The 22,481-nt window shown below is 45.9% G+C and overlaps 1 protein-coding gene across 4 annotated transcripts in view; it reads right to left on the bottom strand.

The window, feature by feature from the left end:
• ACACB (acetyl-CoA carboxylase beta) overlaps positions 1 to 22,481 on the bottom strand; it is a 117,469-nt gene that overhangs the window by 14,724 nt on the left and 80,264 nt on the right. For all 4 annotated transcript variants that reach the window (XM_032847433.1, XM_032847435.1, XM_032847434.1 and 1 more), the window contains 13 exons: positions 19,618 to 19,755; positions 18,638 to 18,737; positions 18,439 to 18,546; positions 14,843 to 14,899; positions 14,554 to 14,595; positions 13,346 to 13,561; positions 11,535 to 11,690; positions 10,502 to 10,705; positions 9,475 to 9,630; positions 3,084 to 3,206; positions 2,700 to 2,969; positions 1,435 to 1,532; positions 278 to 398 (listed from right to left, as the gene is read on the bottom strand). In XM_032847433.1, the coding sequence (XP_032703324.1) occupies positions 278 to 398; positions 1,435 to 1,532; positions 2,700 to 2,969; positions 3,084 to 3,206; positions 9,475 to 9,630; positions 10,502 to 10,705; positions 11,535 to 11,690; positions 13,346 to 13,561; positions 14,554 to 14,595; positions 14,843 to 14,899; positions 18,439 to 18,546; positions 18,638 to 18,737; positions 19,618 to 19,755 (1,789 nt within the window). The remainder of the gene's footprint in view (positions 1 to 277; positions 399 to 1,434; positions 1,533 to 2,699; positions 2,970 to 3,083; positions 3,207 to 9,474; positions 9,631 to 10,501; positions 10,706 to 11,534; positions 11,691 to 13,345; positions 13,562 to 14,553; positions 14,596 to 14,842; positions 14,900 to 18,438; positions 18,547 to 18,637; positions 18,738 to 19,617; positions 19,756 to 22,481) is intronic.

Raw genomic sequence — 22,481 nt, forward strand, 5'->3', positions numbered from 1 at the left:
TCCTTCTCCCTCTGCCCCTACCCCCCTGCTCTCTCTCTCTCCCCCTTCTCTAAAATAAATAAATGAATCTTAAATATATATATATATACATGTGTATATATATATATATATATATATATATATATACACATGTATATATATATATATATATATGGCTACATGTTGCTAATCACTGGAGCTGTGTGATGAGCACACAAGACTCTTTTCTTCTGAGACTGCTTTAAAGATTCCATGAGACAAAGTGGAAAAGGAAAAGGAAATAAAACAGGAGACTCACCAAGCTGATGGTGACAATCTCTTCATAAGCCAGGGAAGACTCCCCTGCAATCATGCCGGAACCCCGGAGATTCTCTATGCCCACACCACTGTCCTTCCCGATAATATCTGTGATGACATACCTTCATGAACAAAACATGGGTTCAAGACTGAGCTCTAGCCCAGGAAAGTTCAAGGCTGACATATTTCCCCAGAACCCAGGGCAGGGGTGATGAGCGAGGTCAGGGAATAGAAGGTGGTAAAGCAGCCAGAGGGGAAATGAAAGAAGGGGTCTAAGTCCCTCATAATTGGCCCAGAAGTTTCTAGAAGGGCAAGTGCAGCATCTATAATTATCACCCTTCCCACCAAAGATGTCTGCCTATTTGGATGCTGTCCTAATGAAAGGTCACCCCCACCCTACACACCTCCACAAACAATCTAGAATAAAGTTTGGTCTACAGAGTGACGAGGAAAGGTGCTTAGTTCACAATCAGTCAAGATTCTATGGCCTAGAAGTGAAACACTGTACGGCCGAACCCCTGTTACAGATTCACAAGACACTGCTGCAGTCAAAGCTTCTGACAAGGTCTGCAGTAAAGATGCTTGTTAGATCCCATTTAAACCCAGGGTTTCTCAATGTACTTGGCTCTTCACCATCCCCCACAATGTATCACCAACTAACGTTCCAGAAAACCTAGCCTGGGAAATTATGACTTTGTCAACTTCATTGGGAAGAAAAAAAACAAAAACAAAACCCCACAACATTCCCTAGAAAAGACAGCTGGCAACCTTGGACCTCCTCACAGAGCAGACCCCTTCCCTGCCTACACCTTCCCAGCTTTCCAAATCGCTGCTGCATCAGCTAGGCTAATTTGGTCATAGATGTAACCTTGCAGCTCTAGGGACATCACGGGAATCCAAGCTAACTCTTTCCCAGGTGAGGTACTGTATTTGTGAAAGCCACGACTCACTCTGGATGGCAAGGATGGGCTCACCCTGAAGAAAGCCCCACATGTCTTAGTCCCCAGTGTCCGGAAGACCCGGCGATCCCACTGTACAAACACCATCATCCTGTTTGAAAACATCACCCACAAGCCCGGAGGCAAAGAGAGGGACTACCCGTCAGTAGCTGAAATCAACCACAGGCAAAAGGAAGGAGCTACCTGATAACTTACTGACCTGGATTCTCCATCTTCCTCGATGTGTTTACAGTGGACAGAATTCAGGGAGCTGATTGTGGTGTAGTCTTGGGGGGTCAGGTACAAGTACTTAAATCCCTTAAAGAAATATACACCAGTGAGGCTGTGAATCCAGTTCTCTGCACTAGACAGCCACTGTTTGTTTTTTTAAAATGTTAATACTGTAGGGGCAGATGTTAATAATGAGTTAACCATGTGTTAACAGCACCACTGGCATGTCTGACGTTAATTCCATATCAATAACAGCTACAGACTGAAGGTCTGATCAGTGCCAAGCACTTTCCACTCGTCCTTACACACGACCTCCCATTTCTCCTGCTCTGAATCAGCTCCTTTTTCTCCAAATCACCTCTTCATCCCTGCTCCCCCAATGGGTCTGTTCTGACTTTTTCCCCCTTATTGCCAGCTCCCTCCACAAAATTTTGTCATATAATTTATGTACCACGTGTATATGCATTGTGTATACACCTGCATGTACACGTGTGTGTACATATGTATATATGCTTTTTACATGAAAAGAATAATTTTGGGGGGCGCCTGGGTGGCTCAGTGGGTTAAGCCTCTGCCTTTGGCTTGGGTCGTGATCCCGGGGTCCTGGGATCAAGCCCCACATCGGGCTCTCTGCTCAGAAGGGAGCCTGCTTCCCCCTCTCTCTGCCTGCCTCTCTGCCTACTTGTGATCTATCTCTCTCTGTCAAATAAATAAATAAATAAATCTTAAAAAAAAAAAAAAAAGAATAATTTTTGCCCACCTTTGGCAGAGGCAATGCCACCACCTGGAGGACACCTGCTCTGACTGCAGAAAAGACCTGTCCCCTGCATTTCCACATCACAAAATGTGATCTTTTCGCTCATTCGTCGTGTGTTTTATTGTGGCTAGTGTCTCTCCATTTCCCAGATGATTTCTGAGAATCTCCTGCGGCCAGAAACCCAGCCTTACCCACATTTGCCTCCTTACTGTACGCCACATTCAGGGGATGCTCAGGCTACATTAGCTCTGTGTTTATAAACTTCTCGTTGTTATTATTCCCCTCAGGCGCCTTTCCAGACACTTTTTTCCTGATCGCCACTCCCGTCCGAGAAATTTTAAGATCGATCTACCATACGTCTTTTCTGTGCTGTACATGTGTATCTGTGCTTTATGTGCAAAGTGCACCAAGATTCTTCCCGCCCCGCTCCCCCACCCCATGGGCACTATCACCCCCACTGTGGGGCATCACATCACCATGCTGGTTTGGGGACATACTTTGTTGGGGTCTCCTGGGTCCACCCAAGCCACCTGGAATATGTGCTTGATCTCCTCTGCAAGGCCAATACCGGCCCCACTGTTGGCTGCGAGGTAGATTTTGGGGATGCCCTCTGCCCGGGCCATCTCTGATGCCCGCAGGTACAGGAGGTCTTCTCCCATGCCAAAGGACCCAATTCGGAACGTGATGTCATTGCTGATGACAATCACGTCCCGCCCTTCCGGATACTCTGGAGTCTTGAACCTCATTTTGAAGGCCACCATGCCCACCTGCCAAGGAGATGAATGCACAAGGAAACATGGCTTGTTTCTTCAGGAGTGGGGGGCAGGGTGTTTTTTGAAAGGATGAGTCCAGCCAGGGGTCACACTCCACGGATTTCCTACCTCATTACCCCCAGGAAGGCGGTTCATCTCCACTAGGTGGCCCTGGGGGTCCAGCACAAGTTCAGTGTATGTCAGGATGTCCTTGGGGTACTTGTCTGGGGTGCCCCACAGTTTAAAGAGAGCCTGGGGATAGGGAAAGAAAGAGAAAACCCAAAGTCCTCATTAGGGAGGCACATTTTCTGGTTCTTCCTCTCTTTAAATTATGAACTATGGATGGAGGCTCCTGGGAGTGGCTGTCGATTAAGCCTCTGCCTTGGGCTCAGGTCATGATCTCAGGGTCCTGGGATCCAGCCCAGCATCGAGCTCCCTGCTCAGTGGGGAGTCTGCTTCTCCCTCTGCCTGCTGCTCCCTCTGCTTATGCGCTCTCTCTCTCGCTCATTCTCTATCAAATAAATCTTTAAAAAAATAAATTATGAACTATTGAAAGCACACAGAAAAACATGCAGAATAAGCAACACCCACGCCCCTATCTGGTGGTTTTCTCAAATCATAATTTCTTCGTGGCCGCTTATGAATTTTTTTTTTAAAGGAATAAGAGAAATGCAGTTGAAGTCCCTGGTGTACCCCCTCCCCAAGCCCAGATAACCATTGTCTTGAATTTAGTGTCCACTGGTCCTGTGCGTGTTTTTATGCCTTTTGTTATAGAGGCATAAATTTTAAACACACAGGGGCACCTGGCTGGCTCAGCTGGAAGGTGTGCAACTCTTGATCTTAGGGTTGTGCGTTTGAGCCCCACGCGGGATGTAGAGACATGACTTAAATTAATTTTTTTTTACAAGATTTTGTTTATTTATTTGACAGAGAGAGAGATCACAAGTAGGCAGAGAGGCAGGCAGCGAGAGAGGAGGAAGCAGGCTCCCCGCTGAGCAGAGAGCCCGATGCAGGACTCAGTCCTAGGACCCTGAGATCATGACCTGAGCAGAAGGCAGAGGCTTAACCCACTGAGCCACCCAGGCGCCCCTTAATTTTTTTAAAATATTTTATTTATTTATTTGACAGAGAGAGAGATCACAAGTAGGCATAGAGGCAGGCAGAGAGAGGGAGAAGCAGGCTCCCTGCTGAGCAGAGAGCCCGAGGCAGGACTCAGTCCTAGGACCCTGAGATCATGACCTGAGCCCAAGGCAGAGGTCCAACCCACTGAGCCACACAGGCGCCCCTTAAACTTAATTTTTAAGATTTTATTTTTAAGCAATCTCTACACCCCATGTGCGTACCCACATACCCCAAGACCAAGAGTCGAATGTTCTTCCAACTGAGCAAGCCAGGCGTCCCCCAACAGGGCTTACACTTTAAATAAACAGTCCTGTGATGGACACACCCTTCTGTACCTTGCCCTTTTGGCTCCCCCATGTGTTTGAGAGATTTATCCACGCTGAGAAATTTAACTCTATTCATTTTCTCTGCTATTCAGTTTCCATGACGTGAGTAGATCACAACTTACCTATTCATAACCCTTTTTAAGGAACGTTTAGGCTGCTTCCAATCCTACAGTATTAATAGGGCTGTAATAAGCATTTTTTTTTTTTAAGATTTTATTTGAGAGAGAGAGAGAGCTAGCATGAGTGGAGGGAGGGGGAGAGGGACAAGCAGATTCCCTGCTTAGTGTGGAGCCTGACGTGGGGCTCAATCCAGGACCCTGAGATCATGACCTGAGCTGCAGTCAGACATTTGATGGACCCCCCCAGGCACCCCTGTAATGAGATCCTGATGGTCTCTTCTTATAAATGTGGATAAGACTCTCATCAGGGGAGTACCTAGGAGTGGGATTGCTGGGTCATAGGGTTTGTGAAGCTTCAAGTTCACTCAATATTATCAAACTGCTCTCTCAGTTTTTCAAAATGCTTTACAGTCCCAGAAAGCAAGGATAAGAACTCCTTTTCTCCATATGCTTGCCAATACTTAGTTTTGTCAAATATTTTCACGTTTATCCGTCTGCTGGGTATGGGTATTGGGGAACTAAGCCATACTTCATTGATTATTAGGAAGGTGAGAGCCTCTGAATATGTATACTGACCATGTGAGTTTCCTTTTTGCCAATTTCCTCCTGTTTATAACTCCTGCTCATATTTTCTGTAGCTTTGTTTTTCTCTAATTGACTAGTGCTCTTTAGACAATCTAGTAGTAGTCCGTTGCTAGTGCCAGGCACTGGGACATATTCTCCCCGTCTGGGGCTCATCTTTCATTTTTTGCATAAAGAACTTCAAAATTTTAATATAGTCAAGTTTATGGGTCTTTTCCAGTACAGTGGAAGCTTTTAACTGACTCTAAGTGACTTTAAGCCTCTTGAAACTTACTTCTGTATACTAGATAAGGTAGAAATCAAGATTTGCTTTTTCCAATTAGGTGAGCCCTCCCTTACCTGTGGGGGAAATGCTCCAGGACACCCAGTGGAGGCCTGAAACCTCCAACAGGACTGAACCCTCTACGTACTATGGTTTGTTCTATATGTATGTACCCAGGATAAAGCTTAATTTATAAATTAGGCATAGTAAAATAATACTAATAAAAGAACAATTATAACAATACACTATAATAAAAGTTATGTGAACATGGTCTCTCTCTCCCTCAAAATGTCTTACTGCATTAAACCCACCCTTCATCTTGTGATGATGGGAGATGATCAAATGCCTACATGATAATGGGGTGCCTGGGTGGCTCAGTGGATTAAAGCCTCTGCCTTTGGCTCGGGTCATGATCCCAGGGTTCTGGGATCGAGCTCTGAGTCGGGCTTTCTGCTCAGCAGGGAGTCGGGCTCTCTGCTCTGCCTCTCTGCCTACTTGTGATCTCTGTCTGTCAAATAAATAAATAAAATCTTTAAAAAAAAATGCCTACATGCCAAGACAAAGTGAGGGGCATGATGTAGGCAATGTGACGGAGTCTTAGGCTAACACTGACCTTCTGAGCATACGTCAGAAGGAGGATCATCTGCTTCCAGATGGCAGCTGACCACAGGTAAGTGGAATGATGGAAAGCAAAGCCATGGATAAAAGGGGCATACCTTACCTTCTAGTGAAGTTGATTCCCTTAATTCATCATCCCACCTCTGCATTCTGTCAAGTCTCCGCTAGTGGGTCTGATTTCAGGCTCTGTGCTATTCTTTTTTTTTTTTTTTTTAAGATTTTATTTATTTATTTGAGAGAGAGAGACAGAGAGCATGAGCAGGAGGGAGAGGAGGAGGAAGAGGGAGAAGCAGATTCCCCACTGAGCAGGAGCCCAACATGGGGCTCGATCCCAGGATCCCAGGATCATAACCTCAGCTGAAGGTAGATGCTTAACCGACTGAGCCACACAGGTGCCAGGCTCTGTGCTGTTGTACTGGTCTACTCATCTAGCTCTATTACAACACACTGTAGTAAGTACTGTTACTTTAAAACAAGTAGTGACACTGGCTAAGACGAGTCCTCTTTGCTCTTTTTCAGTATTGTTTTTGCTATTCATAAGCTTTTGCTTTTCCCTATGAATTTTTAAGTTTCACTAAAAAACTTTGGAATTATACTGAATGTATTGATTTGGGCAGAACTAATAGCTTTACAATATTGAATCTTCCCATCATTCATGAGCATGATAAACCCCTCCATTTCTTTAGGCTTAAAGTGTTTCAAGAAAATTTTAAAATTTCCTCCATAAAGGCTTTGTATGTTTTTTGACTTATTCACAAGTAAACTTATACTTGCTTTTACTGTTGTAAACAGTATTTTTTTCCGACTACATTTTACAGTTTCTGCTGGTCGATGAGAATGCAGTTAAGTTTTGTACACTGATCGTGTATCTAGCAATCTTGCTATATTATTTCATTGGTTCTGTACATTCTTACATTTCTTATATAGACATTTATAATATCTGCAAAAACACCATTTTTCTTATTTTCTTTTGCATTTCAATCTTTACACCTTTTATTTCTTTTTCTTGCCTAATTGCACTGGCCAGAAACTCCAATAAAAAATGTTGAATAGATATGGTAATAATGGATATATCTGTCCTGTATCTATCTAACATTTATTTCACCATTAAGTGCTATTAGTTTTAGATTACTGTCTTTTATAGAGATAAATTCCCTTCTATTCTTAGTTAATTTAAAGTTTGTTTTTTTTTTTTTAAAGATTTTATTTATTTATTTGTCAGGGACAGAGGGAGAGAGAGTGAGTGAGCACAGGCAGACAGAGAGGCAGGCAGAGGCAGAGGGAGAAGCAGGTTCCCTGCCGAGCAAGGAGCCCAATGTGGGACTCGATCCCAGGACACTGGGATCATGACCTGAGCCGAAGGCAGCTGCTTAACCAACTGAGCCACCCAGGCGTCCCTCATTTAAAGTTTTTAGTATGAACAGAAACTATCTTCACAAATACTTTTTTGCATCTATTGACAAATTTAAATTTTTTCTTCTCTATTAGTCTAAGTTACATTAATAGACTTCCTAATATCAAATCATATGAACAGGATAAATCCTACTTAGTCCAATAAAAAAATATATCATTACTGGATTTCATTTACTAATATTTTATTTATAATTTTTGTGTCCATATGCATAAATGAGACAACCAATTTTCCTTCTTCTAATGTTCTAATCTGGATTCATATTAAGGTAACAGTAACCTGATAAAATGAGTGAAGAAGCATTCCCTTTGTTTTTTCCTACTCTCCAAACAATCAATACACAAAGGGAATTATCTGTTCTTTAAAGACTAGATAGAAATTGTAAAGCCACCTGCTCCCAATTTTAGTGGACAGATTTTTTTTGAACTATTATTCAATTTCATTAATGCTAATTATTTATATTTCCTATTTCTTCTTGAGTCAGTTTTGATAAGATATATTTTTCTTGGAAATTTTCTTTTGTCTAAGTTTTCAAATAGTATTTTCCATAGTATTATGTTTCTTTATGTAAAAGAAAAGGGATGGATTTGTTCCTGATTTGTCTTCTTCTTATCCTATGGCCCTTGAGGTCAAAGGTAAAAGGATAAATGATATTCTTAATCATACAAGTTTCTATTTAATTAAGTACCTACTTAACTATAAATAGTTTATATATATTCCTCACAATTAACTTTGCATAGGAGGTACTATTATACCCTCACTTTACAGAGGAGGAAATTAGCCCAGAGAGGTGAAGGAACTTGCCCAAGGATACACAGAAAGCAAAGGACAGTTCCAGAAACGAAACCCATGTCTGAGTGACTGCAAATAGCGGCTTTTCCTACCATGCTACCTCTCCTATGCCTGAAGTGAACTGAGGCTTTCCTGCCTACAGTGGAAGGTCCATGATCACAGATTCATGAACATCATTTACAAGGCAATGGAAGGGATGTAAACAGATATCCATGTCACCAGTGCCAGCCTGTTCAGTGTCCCTGAAAGGCCCTACTACATAAAAAAATAAAGGCATAGTAACAATACTTCAAGGAAACACCAAAATGTTACTGTAGTCATCAATGGTGAATAGATTATGTAAGGGTGGAATTTTATTTACTGAGTCCTATTTTCCAATGAATACTTTAATATTCAGGAAAACCCAAGACACTATTTTTTTAAAAGTAGACTAAAAATTCCTCAAAGCAGTGAATGACTTCACCCTCTTCCTCACAGGCTACCTGCCCTTAGAATGGAGTCAGGCATGTGGCAGGAACTTAAGTGAGTGTTAGAAAACCCAGAGGAGGGGTGCCTGAGTGGCTCAGTGGGTTAAGCCTCTGCTTTCAGCTCGGGTCATGATCCCGGGGTCCTGGGATCGAGCCCTGCATTGGGTTCTCTGCTTGGCAGGGAGCCTGCTTCCCTCTCTCTGCCTGCTGCTCTGCCTACTTGTGATCTCTCTGTCTGTCAAATAAATAAATAAAATCTTTTAAAAAAACAAACAAACAAACAAACCCAGAGGAAAGGGCACCTGGGTGGCTTTGTTGGTTAAGTGTCTGACTCTTTCTTGATTTTGGCTCAGGTCATGATCTCAGGGTTGTGAGATCCAGCCCCACATCTGGCTCTGGGCTCAGCACAAAGTCTGCTTGAGATTCTGTCTCTGCCCCTCTCCCTTGCTCACATGCTCTCTCTCTCTCTGAAATAAATAAATGAATCTTAAAAGAAAAGAAAAAAAAACCAGCAAGAAACACATCAAAATATTAAGCAATGTGTCTTTAGGACATGGAATGATGAGCCACGTTTTCCTTTTTTCCATGCTCCTTTAGTTTCCAAAGTTTCCATGTTATATTACTTTTAATCATTGGGAAGAAAATGGGTTCATTTTAGGAAAAATATTAGGAAGGCAATTCCAATATTGATTTCTTTTTCTCCAAGTAGACCTCATTCTTCCAACTTGGGGTCTTCAGAAGAGTAACTAAGGATAGGGGCTGGGGGGCTGGTGGACTCCCTAAGGGCACCCGGGATGGTATAGCAAAGCTGTAGGACTTGCCTGCCTGAACATCTCTGGGAAGTCATAGACGTAGGTGGTGCCCAGGGACTGGGCCTGGAATCGCTTGGCCTGAAGCAGATCCTTGGTGACATAGGGAGTGTTGATCAGCATCCCGTGCTGGGGTCCCTGTTTGTCACCAAAGGAGTGAAACATGATCTGGAAAGGAAGACAGAAAAACAGAGTAAAGGAGGGAACTTTCAGAGAAGCATATTCTTGTCCCTTTTAATCCTACTCTCCTCAAATCATGTCACAAATCATGTCACATCACATGACATGTCACATCACATAACAAAGTAAGTGCCTCACAGAGCTAATCTTTTCTCTGCCACTGTGGGCAATCAGAACAAGAAGGGACAGTGGCAGGTGTGGGAGCATAGCTCCAAAAATGTGACTATCATAGTACTTTACACACACACACACACACACACACACACCCAAACATGAGTGCACAAATACTGGTGAGATCTGAATAAAGTCCCCATTTGAGTTAATAGTACTGTACCAATGTCAATTTCCTATTTTAACAAGGTCCCGTGGTTATGTTGTTATCATTGGGGGAAGTCAGGTGAAGGGTACATGGGAACTCTCTGGAGCATCTTTTTTCCTTCAGTACTATTTTTCTAACTTCCTGAGTCTTTAATCATTTAAAGAGTTATATATTTAAAAATGGAAGTCAACAGGATATTTGATTCAGTTGACAAACGTGTTCTTAAACATGGTTGGGGAAAAGACACCCATTTCCCTAAGTGAACCGACCTAGGAGCTGCATTATAATCAACCATGGTATTCCACATCTTTTCCCAAATATGGTCCTAAAAACAGATTAAACTTGAGATCAATAACAACTGGGATTCAGAAGCTAACATTTATTGTAAACTCAGAGGAGCTACCCCAACCCATCATGGCTGGCATGACAGCCACCAAGTAGCATTTTAGCCTGTGTCTTGCTCTCGGGAGCAGATTTGCTCTGCCTCTGCTCTGACTTGGATTATCTGTGGCACCCCTTGCCCCAGCCTCCCAGCCTTACATTTCCAGATCTGGGGTCAGTGACTTCTTTGTAGAGGCTGATGTCCAGGTAGTAGCCCGACTCATTGGTGATGAACAGGCGGATGGGAACAGCATTGCCAGTGGTGGTCTGGCGGATGTTGATCTTGACCTCAGCCTGCAGCACACGGAGTTTCCACAGCCGACTGCCATAGCGCATAACCATGGAACGCACGGACTCCTCGATCTGCCCCAAATGATAGCAATTCCAATCTCAGGGCCCATTCTGTGCACACTTGTAATAAATAGTTCTAGCACTGATAACATGGGAACGATGACATATGCTGAACGCAAAATACCGGGACACAGTACGTATCCAACAACTATTAGCCAATAATAACCAGAGTCGCCATGCTAAGCATGTCAGGAGCATCATCTCCTTTCATCCTCATAATTACATGGAAAGGCCAGCACTTTTATACTCTGGTGACAGACAGAGGCTGGTAAGCGAGAGAGCTACTGTACCTACGTTACATCATGTTTACCTCCACCACGAAGCCCAAATGTTTGCATTTTCTCTTCTGGGAACTATGTGGGTTGGTGGAGTTTGGGCATCAGCATGGGCCCTGTGCACCCCATGGATGCCAAACTGATGACCCAAGACTTCTTTCACCCCAGAATCACCATCATCAACTCTGCCTACTCATGAAGAACCAGCCATTGGAGCTTCCCCCTTCCCTCCCACATGCACTCCCCAAAAGAGCCAGGAACCAGGGATGACATTTTGTTTTGCAAGACACTTTGGGCATGCATGTCATCCTAAAAGGGAAGTATGCTGTCCATGGAGGGTGACCATCAGAACAAGGATGATCCTAAGGGTGGTGGCAAAAATATGGCCCTGGAATTAAATGACAGAAGGTTGTTCACCCACAGCAATGGAGGCTCAAACATGTACATGCATGTCCTAGAACTTAGAGGTCTTGAGAGCAAGGAGACAAGACCCCAAAGCAGCAAGGCATGCCAAGTGCCATAGGCCCCTGTAAGAGCTGAACGCAGAGCTTCCCCAGAGGTGCAACCTTGGAGGGGTCCATGATGACGGTGGGCACGAAGTTCAGGAAGATGTGGTTGCAGTCGGTGCGCACGTTGGTGTTGTTGAACGCCACCTCCAGCTCGTCCATGGCCTCCAGGAGCAGACGCTCACCCTCATTCTGCAGGTACTCAAAGGAGGCTTCCTGCCAAATTGGGGGGAGGGGAACAGAGGGTAAAAGAAGAGGCCCGCGGGTAGAAACGGAGCCTCAGAGAGAACAGAGAGAGGAAAGAATTTCCCCTCCTTCAGAAAGTGTGGCAGAAGAGAAGGGTAGAGCCCTACCTCCAAGGCTTTTTATAGTCTATTATAGTTATACCTCCAAGATATTTACCAAGTTTTGCATTTTCTCTATTGGGATGCTCTGACCACTGGGCCTTCCTGAAACTGGAGGGACTGCCCCTCCCAGGGTGGCCAATTCCTAGAGATGGTAAACGACTCACCCCTGAGTGTGGTTTTCACAGGCAAACCAGCCAATCCAGAGCACACACCTCCTCTCTGGGCTTCTCAGGTCCCAGGTCACTATCCACCTGCCCTACTCACCCCAGGCCCAGGTACCAGACACCTAGAGACAGTCCCTGAGCTCCAGAACCCACTGGAATTATTCAGACTAGCCAATCCCAAGCCTGACTATCCTGCCTCACTGGTTGTTCTTTCCTGCAGAAATCACAACAAGGACTCTTACCCCATTTCCCTCTCCTCCCCTGCCTCCCCACATCCCACGTGCCTCCCCTTGGGATGATATGCCCCCTCCTCTTGGAATCTGAGAGTGACAATCTTTTTGGTGGCAACTGTCTTCTAACCTGTTAGTAAGTACAGGCCTTATTGTACCTGAAAATAATAAAACCCATTAAAATATCTCATTGACTGAGGTCACCAAAAACTGACATTAGCTTCACATCCATCAGTAGAGGATTTGGGAAAAAAAATTATACACACGGTAGGTACATCCATGCAAGGACAGAGCATGAAATCAATCATCTCCATTACCACGAGAGATGAGAGCTTCAAGGATCTGGCCAGTAGGGGCACCTGTGTGTCTCACTGGGTTAAGCATCTGCCTTCAGCTGAGGTCATGATCCCAGAGTCCTGGGATCCAGCCTGGAAGTCAGGATCCCTGCTCAGCGGGGTGTCTGCTTCTCCTTCTGCCCCTCCCCCTACTCCTGCTTGCATTTACACACTCTTGCTCTGAAATAAATAAAATCTTTAATTAAAAAAAAAACAGAATTCACTGTGGGGCACCTGGGTAGTTCAGTTGGTTAAGCATCTGCCTTCAGTTCGGGTCATGATCCTGGGGTCCTGGGATGGAGTCCCACATCGGGCTCCCTGCTCAGCAGGGAGTCTCCTTGTCCCTCTCCCTCTGCTCCTCCCCTCTATACATGCTCTTTCTCTCTCTCTCAAATAAATAAAGAAAATCTTAAAAAAAAAAAAAAGTAGTTCTCAATACTGTTTGAAAAGTCCACAATATAATCATAGGTAATGTGTCTGAATGCAAGAAACGATGAAAAGTGATCATGGCACTCAATAAGCAGATACAAGAAACTCCTTTAATACACTGGTATCTCTCTTCTCAACTCCCTTCTCATGCAGACAGATCCGTGGGACACAAGAAGCACGTCCATGTGCTGTCAGCCGGGACGCGCACAGAAACCACTTTGCTGTCAGCCTCCCCCGTGCTGGCCAGACGGGGGTCACAAGGGCGCACCCCACGGTCCCCAGTACAGAGCGGGGACGCAGTGAAGGGCAGGCCGACAGACGAGTGAGAGGCTCAGAGGGAGAAAGAAGTGTTCGGTGGCATCTTACCTTTGTAATGAGGTCCGAGTGCCTGATGATGGCCCGGATGAAGAACCTGTAGTCTGTCACTTCTGCCCCTTCTTTCACTTTGGCAGCGCCCAGGTACAGGTGCATCTTGTGGTTGGCGCAGGGCACCGCGGTCAGATCGAAGCTGCGCATCCGACTGAGCTCCAGCTGGTAGGCCAGGGCGGGCTCCAGGTGACGGTAAATGCGATCTTCTGCAAACTGCAGGGCCAGCCAGGGCACAGAGACAGACAGACACACAGACACACACGGAATGGGACCCTGGGCTGTGTGCCTGCTGGGTCCATGCCCTGTCTTGCAGACCGCCTGTGTTTGCGGCTTTTGCACCAGGGTGGGCAGCCTTCATCACGTCACCTGTGAGCAACCCCAGGGCTCGGGGATTTGGGGTTTGGGAAGGTCCAGAGGAGAGCCTCGAGCCCCGCGGATCCTGCATACGCTGGCCCAAGCCTCTTGGCTCTGGGGTGAGCCTACCCAGTCCCCAGCACCTGCCAGGACAACCAGCCTCTGCTCGTCACAAAGAGTACCTCTCAAGAAGTCACTAACTGCCGATTTCTCTGTGGAGACGGGTCCCCCAAAGGAAGCGACAGTGCTGGAGATTGAAGTGGAGAGAAAATGAAGACCCTCACCGAAGGATGGGTCTGAATTAGAACTGAAAGGCTTTGGATAAATTCAACTACAAGCTACTGAAGAGGATGGAGTCTAGAGTCTGCGCTGGGAAGAAGCCCATCTGTTCTAAAGCAGGGACCAGCAAAGCTTTTCTTAAAGGGCCAGAGAGGGAACATGTGAGGCTGGTGGGCCACACGGTCGGTCACAGCCATGCCATCTCTGCCACCAGCACGAGAAAGCCACAGCAGACCACAGCAGATCAAGCAGGTGTGGCTGCATCCCAAGCAAACTTTGTTTATAAATATAGGGACCCAGCCTGCAAGAACATAAAAAAATGAGGTTGGGGGAGCCATCTGAGGACAAAAGTGATCCAGATAAGGGAGACACCGGAGTAAAGGCCGAAAGGATGGGAATCCTGGGGTCCTATTGAGCTCCACAGGGAAACACAATCCCAGAGGAAGGCTGGCGGCTACACATCAGTTACATGTTCTATAATACAGGGATACCTTAAGGACTGGGGACTATACTCTTCCTGAAGAGCAAAGACGTCAGGGAAGTGAGAACAGTACTACTGCTCTATGTCATACCTCGTCTCTTGCTCTAAACGTGAAAAACTTGGGAAATTCTTTCTGCAAAAGAAATCCATACAAAAAACAATGAAATCAACTCAGATTCATTTAAATACTGATATACTTGTTTTGTAATTTTTTTTAACCATAACCCATCTGCTTCTAGCATGAATCATTTGGAAAGCCTTCTCTTTTTCAGCAATTGCTCTCTTCCACCCCCATCGACAGAGTAATCACCAAATCAACAGGACTGAGTCTTGAGGAATGTTATCATACATTATAGGGTCGTACTGAGAATCGCACTGACCTCTTGGGCAATCAGGAATGTGATTCTTCGGAGTCCATAATCCACAAGGATGTTTTTCTGCATTAAAAACAAAACACACAATGGAATAGTACCTAGCTACAAAAAGACATGAAGTACAGATACAAGTTTCAACATGGCTGAATCCTGAAAACACAATGCTGACTCAAAGACACCAGTCACAAAAGACCTCATGTCGCAGGATTCCATTTACATGAAAGATCCAGAATGGGCAGATCCAACAAAGACAAAAAGTAGATTCGTGGTTGCCTAGGGCAGTGGGGAGGGTGGTGGACTGAGGGAAAATGGGGAGTGATTACTAATGGGTTTTCTTTTTGGAGGCGGTGTTGGTGAAAATGTCCTAAAATATATTTATCATGATGATGATTACATGACTGTATGAATATGCCAAAAAGCACGGAATTGTGTACTTTTAATGGCTGACTCAGTCAGTGGAGCATGCAATTCTTGTTCGTTGTGAGTTCAAGCCCCACACTGGGTGTGGAGGTGACTTAAAAATAAAATCTTTAAAAGAAAAAGATGAGGGATGCCTGGGTGGCTTAGCTGGTTAAGCAACTGCCTTCGGCTCAGGTCATGATTCTGGAGTCCCAGGATCAAGTCCAGTGGGGAGTTTGCTTTTCCCTCTGCCCCTCCCCCTCTCATGCTCTCTCTCTCTCTCTTTCTCTCTCTTTCAAATAAATAAAAGCTTAAAAAATTTTTTTTAAAAGATGAGTAAAAAAAGCCCAAAAAAGTACACACTGTATGATTGCATTTATACAAAATTTGAGAACAGTTGAGACTAATCTATGTTGTTAAAACTTAGGCTAGTGGTCAGTTGTCTCTGGAAAGGAAGAGAGGAGAACATTCACTTTTTGATCTGCATGCTGGTTACACTTGGGAATTCACTATGAAAATTCATCAGGCTGTACTTTTACAATTTGTACACATTTTCCATACGTTAAACTTTAATAGGAAAGTACTCAAGGGCAAAAATTTATTTTTAGGTAATCCCTAAACAAAATAAATATTTTTTGAAGATTTTATTTATTTATTTGACAGAGAGAGACAGCGAAAGAGGGAACACAAGCAGGGGGAGTAGGAGAGGGAGAAGCAGGCTTCCCACTGAGCAGAGAGTCCGATGCGGGGCTCGATCCCAGGACCCTGGGATCATGACCTGAGCAGAAGGCAGATGCTTAACAACTGAGCCACCCAGGTGTCCCCAAAATAAATATTATCATATATAGTATTATGGGGAAAGAAAAACCCAAAAGACAAGGAAATACGGTTCTTGCTTAACTTGTCCACACAGTAAGGAAAATTATTAGGGGAAATGAGTAGTCTTAGCCCATTTCAGAAAGATGTTAAGTAGACAAACAAAAGAATACTTAATGGAATGTGGGTTGCAAAGAGAACAGAATAACCACAAAACGAAAAGGGTTTGAATGAGGGGAAACCAGCCTAGTTATGGGGAGCCTCAATCATTTGTTCTCAACTAAGGATGTGTATCAATGAGTGAGTGTGTGTGGGAATGTATATGAATGTATGTGTGTATGGGAGAATATGTATGTAGGTATCCAATTAATGTAAAAAAAATTAAATACAAGAGCAATATGTAACATTAAAAGTCCTTCCCCTAGCAGGTGTATGTTTTCCAGCTCTCCTCTCTTCAGTATGTTATATGTATATTACATACTTTTGTACAGAAGCACATATGTTCAATCTTTTCTAGTTCTTGGATACCTTCCTGGGCTGGAATTTAGAGGGCGACTTCTTCATCCATGCTTGGGAAATCCTCATGGCCCATACTTTCCGCAGGTGAGTCTGGCATCCCTCCCACTGCTCTCTCCAGGTAAGAAACACCAACTTCCTTGAGCATCATTTGATTTGGTTTATAGGGTAGGATGAGCCCCAACAACCCAAATGTCATCTTATCTATACTGTGGGATGCCAAGTGTCAACCCAGTAAGGACACCAGCTATGTCAAGAAGAAACCTGCAGAAGGGAAATATGCCAGTATCTTCATCCTGGGACTGGATGGTAGGGGTGTGGGTTTTGTTTTCAGATTTGCCTGTGCCTTAAACATTTCCTACAGTGAACATCATTACCTTGTTGATTAATCAAGTCACGTCTAAGTAAATCACGACAATAGTGTTCCTAAGCTTTCAAGGTGTTACCTATGACTCAGCATCATTCATCATCTCCTGCCCAGGAATTGCGAGGCCAGGTCCTCTGAGGGATGCCAAGTCGGAGGAGGTAAGAGATGTCCCTCCCATCTGGATAATACGGAGAGTACAACCAATGTACAGGTAAATAGACTAACAACAACTGGAAATGTCCAACTGTTCTTGAAGTTGAGACCGACTCAGGAGAACTAACATTCAGACCTGGTAGATCTGATTAATTTAAGAGTTAGAAATCTCAGCATCCCATTTTACAGATGGGAAAACTAAGGATCAGAGAGGTACAGTAACCTGCCTGAGGTCACACAGTACCTTCCCACTGTTTGCACTACCTAGGCTTGCCAAGCTGTTCCGCATCTGTTTGCAGCTGAGGTCCTTGAGCATACGTAAGAGCTGACCCTCCTCCGGGGGTGAAAATATATGCTGGCAGTGTCCACATGTTTATGTAAGAACAGGTTCTTTGCACATAGGGCAGTCAGTATAAGTGACTCTTTAAAGATTTTGAATTTTGGGGGTTATTTCAACAAAAACATTCCCCCCCAACTATGTATTGAATATGTCCTCAAAGTGGTATATATCCCACCTCATTTCATCATTCATTGCCCTCTTTCCTAGCTAAGTGGTATACAGCTGACCCTTGAACAACATGGGGGGTCAGGGGTTCCGACCCCCTGCACGGTTAAAAATCCATGTACAACTTTGGACTCCCCAAGAACTTAACTATGAATATCCTACCATTGACTAGAAACCTTACCGATAACATGAACAGTCAACACTTTTTGCACGTTATACATATCATATACTATAGTCTTACAACAAAATAAGCTGATAAAAAGAATTAGTATTAAGAAAATTACAAGGAAGAGAAAATACATTTGGAGCACTGTACTGTATCTGTCGGAAAAAAATCTGGGTATGAGTACACCTGCCTAGTTCAATCCATGTTGTTCAAGGTTCAAGTATGTATATATTTTTTTTAGTTTTTTTTTTAAGAGATAGAGTAGGGCAGTGAGGGGGCTTTGGCAGAGGGAGAGGGAGAAAGGGAATCTTAAGCAGGCTCCACACCCAGCCTTGAGCCCAGTGTGGAGCTTGATCCCACAACCCTGAGATCATGACCTGAGTTGGACGCTGAACCGACTGAGCCACCCGGGCGCCCCTAGGCATTGTCTTTTAATCATCACAACCCCCGAGGAGAGAGAAATGCTGCCCCCATGTTATTGGAGAAGAAGCTAAGGCTCTACCAAGTTCACCCACTTCTGCCCAAGGTTATAGGCTCTGAGGAGTAGTGGGGCTAGGCTGAGAAGCCAGGTCTGTGACCCTGAAGCACCCAGCAGGACTCAGGCGCATGGGACACCCTCGCCACAACAGTCCCTCCTTCCTCCTCCAGTGATGCAGAACCAGAGGCGATGCCCAGCACACCTTGGACCGTACAAACGTCCGGAAAATCGGCACCAGCTCCTCATCTTCCAGGTGGTCCGCATGCTGGATGGCCACGTTCAGGATGTGGATTGGCTCTTCTCTGAGGTTCTGGAAGAGCAAAACAAAGGCAGGTGGTAGAAGGACTCGGGGACCCCAGCCTGCCCCCTCCTCAGCATGGGCTCCCTGCTCGGACACTGACCTTGTTGTCTTCCTCACAGTACAGGGAAGTGCAGGCCTTGCTGAAGAGGGGGGCTTCCTGGGGCACATTGGCAAAGCAGGAGATGACTTCATCAAAATTCCTGGAGGTGCAGGGTAGAGAGGTAGGGCTGAGGGGCTGCTGCCCCGTGACGTCGAATGTCAGGATTTTACTCTGGGCAGACGAGAGACTTGGGTCCCCGCTCCTTCCCACCCACTGCTCTCTGAGCCCATCCAGCTCTGTGCAAAGCTCACGGGGATCCTGACCGGGTCCAAGATACCATCGATGGGGTCTTTCCCCAAAAGGGAAGAAGGAACCTATGTGATCTGAGATTGTGAATAAAAGGAAGTCCCGCGCTCTGGAACCTCAGGTGGGTTCCCCCTGTGCCTCTGTGCCCCTGCCTCCCATCAGGTGGGCTCCCTTGTCCCCTTGTCCCCCATCAGGCCAGGACACCCTTGCTGTTCACCTCCCCAGATGAACTAAGACTGCTATGGAGTTACACAACAAGATAATCCAAACACAATGCACAACACGGAGGAACAGGTGGGGGGAAAGGGCAGTAATAATAGAACTGACTGCTGACGTTTACTGAGCATGTCACTTAGACCTTAAACACACTTTATTATGATTATTTTTTTTAAGTAGGCTCCACACCCAATGTGGGGCTTGAACTCATGACCCTGAGGTCAAGAGTCACATGCTCTTCTCACTGAGCCAGCCAGGCACCCCTCCCCTTCAACTATACTTTAAATACAATATTTAATATACACTATCTCATTTAATTTTCCTGGTGATCCTGTAAAGTAGATCCTTCTCTTATCCCCATTATAAAGATGGGAAAACTAAGGCACAGAGAGGTGAAGTAATTTGCTCAGAGTCTCACAGCATGGAAGCGCACAGCCAGGCAGGCTACACAAATAAACAGGTGGGGGCCAGGGAAGCCCCTGCTCAGGGTGTTTGAGAGACTAGACCACTCTGGGTACCTTACGAAGTCCTCAAATCTCCTGAAGGCGACCATGGCCCCCATCCGCTGGCACAGTGGGGAGAAGCCGCTGTCCATGAAAAGCTCGGTGCTGTGCCTCAGCAGATCGGGGTTGGTGACGCTGATGGGCACGGCCATCCTACGGGGGGACCGGAAGAGAGGAATGAATCAGCTGCTTGAAGATCTGGCCCCGAGAGCTGTTCCTGTCCGGAAGCTTCGGGGAGCCAGACTAGCACGAGAGCCCGCCCACAGCAGGACGGAAGATTGTGAGTGGAAGGGATGGGGTCTGGGTCTGAGGAGTCTTGTCTGGTTGCTCAGGACCCAGTACAGACTAAGAGCTCCACAAGTGAAGAATGGATGAACGACATGCATGCACAAAAGTCCAGCCTCGACGTGGTCCCAGGGCAAGCCCAGATCATGGACTCAGCCACGGAGAAGGAACACGCTTAGTGCCCACCTCTCCCAGACAGCCCAGCACCAGGCGGCTGGCTGAAGGGGCAGGCCACATGCCAGTGCCTCCGCCCCTGTCAAACCTGCTCCTGGGACAGGGTCAGAAACCAAACCTGGACCCTCGGCCAGCAGCCCATTAGAGCTTAGCTGGTCTCTGCTCCCAGGACTGGCTGCTCACCAGCAGCAAAGAGAAACGGGTCCCCGGGAACTGTGACAGTTGGGCCCTGGAATCAAGTGAAAGAGGGGCTGTTGATCAGATGGGGTTCAGAAGAGAGTCAAAGAGCAAGCCCAGCGCCGCTCTCCTGAAAAGGGGACCTGTTTACAAGGTTGCCCCTTGGCTGGTGTCTGGGAGCTTGAGGAGGGTCCCCACCACTCCCTAAATGAGAAGAGGCTCACTGTGCCTGAATTGTCTATGCTGAGCACCTGCTTTCCTTCTGGAGTCTGGGATTTGGGAGCATGCTGGGCTGAGGGTGCGTACACGACCAGCTCCCCGTGAAAACCCTGGGCACAGAGTCTCTAACCAGCGGCCGGACAACACTGCACACAGGTCATCACAACTCATTGCTGGGGGATGAAGGTCATCCTCCGTGACTCCCCCGGGAAGGACTCTTGGAAGCTTGCACCAGGTATCCTCCAGACTTCCTCCCCCCACCCCCATCCCCCGCACCCATGACCCTTTCTCTTTTGCTGACTGTCCCTTGCTTTGCTTCATGTCCTTTCACTGGGACAAGGCCCAGCTGGACACATCCTGAGCCCTGTAAGTCTTCTTAGTGAATCCTCAAATACTGGGTGCTGTTGGAGACCCATGACCCAGGTGGGTGGAGGCCTCTGTGACTTCCTGCTGGGTACCACTGAACTCACCGTCGAGGCCCACGCTCTGCTCCCAGACAGCTAAATGCAGAGTAGCAAACTGGCAGGTAGCATGGGCTGAGTTCAGCCCACAGATTGACTTGGGTCCCTGCAGCATTTTTAATATATTCTGACACATTAATTACCCATTCACAATGAAGTTGAAGAATTTCATTTATTTTTTAAAGTCTAGATGTCCTGCTTCTCTTGTGGGGGGGGAAAATAAGGGAAGATTTGGTCTGGCTGACCATTTGCCAGGAACTAGAACAGCATTCCCCCCAGGTAGGGCCATACTCTCCATACTCTGCCTAGCAGAGCTTGATCCCAGCCAGACTCCCAATCCCTTGGGCCTTGCCCTAAGGCCTGGCTGCCCCATGCATGCAGCTCTTCTGGCCTCCAGTCCAACCTCGCTGGACTGGTCAATTCACAGGGGTTCCAGTGCTATAGCCAGGCCCTGCTTGGAGGTGGGACTTCACTCGTCATGGCCCTTCCTGGAGGCCCTGAAGAGTGGCATTTGGTAGCGACAGCAGGCAGTCTGCTCTGAAGACACAGGCCTGGAGCAAGCTTCTGGTACTCCCAGCCAACAGCCACAGCAAGGACCTGAGATGGTCAGGGAATCCCTCCAGGGTCCTCAGTGTCTGTGTGGGTCAAAATAGGACCCTGGACCCATATTGGTCACAACCAATAACCCAAATATGCGTGTAAGTTCCTCCTAAGAAAAAAGGGCTAACTGACCCACAGGCTTCTGGAGAACTGCCTTCCTATCCTAACCGGGTTGAACTGCTAAGACAACGGAATCAAGGAAAGAAAAGAATGCCTCCTAACCGGCAGACAGTTTCAAAAGCCCTTGTACCACACCTCCCACAGTCCCCTAAATGATTCCAAGGCCACAAACACTTCGTCTCCTTTTCTCTCAACTGGACAAAATAGCATGATCTTTTTTTTTTTTTTAAATAAGAAGGGTGGGGCGCCTGGGTGGCCCAGTCCTTAAGCATCTGCCTTTGGCTCAAGTCATGATCCCAGGGTCCTGGGATGGAGCCCCGTACCGGGCTCCCTACTCAGCGGGAAGCCTGCTTCTCCTTCTCCCACTCTCCCTGCTTATATTCCCTCTCTCGCTGTCTGTCTCTGTCAAATAAATAAATAAAAATCTTAAAAAAAATAAAACAAAAGGAGCACCTGGGTGGCTCAGTGGGTTAAAGCCTTTGCCTTTGGCTCAGGTCATGATCCCAGGGTCCTGGGATCAAGCTCTGCTAGGCAGGCAGCCTGCTTCCCTTCCTCTCTCTCTGCCTCTCTCTGCCTACTTGTGATCTGTCAAATAAATAAAATCTTTAAAAAAATAAAAATTTAAAAAAAAGAGTAAAAAAATGACATAAAAATAAATAAACAGTGTCTATAAAAGGAGGTCTTCAGGGGGAAGCACTTTGTTTCTTCATCCATAACAGAGCAACACCCTTCTTCTTAAAAGCAATGGAAAGAAAAACATTCTTTGAAATCCCAAGAGATCCAAATATTCCCTGCTTCAAGAAATCATGAGTCCTGCTGCCCAGAGAGAGACAAGATCTGATT

The sequence above is a fragment of the Lontra canadensis genome, unplaced genomic scaffold (assembly GCF_010015895.1).
Source record: "Lontra canadensis isolate GAN:19392208 unplaced genomic scaffold, GSC_riverotter_1.0 scaffold187, whole genome shotgun sequence".
NCBI lineage: Eukaryota > Metazoa > Chordata > Mammalia > Carnivora > Mustelidae > Lontra > Lontra canadensis.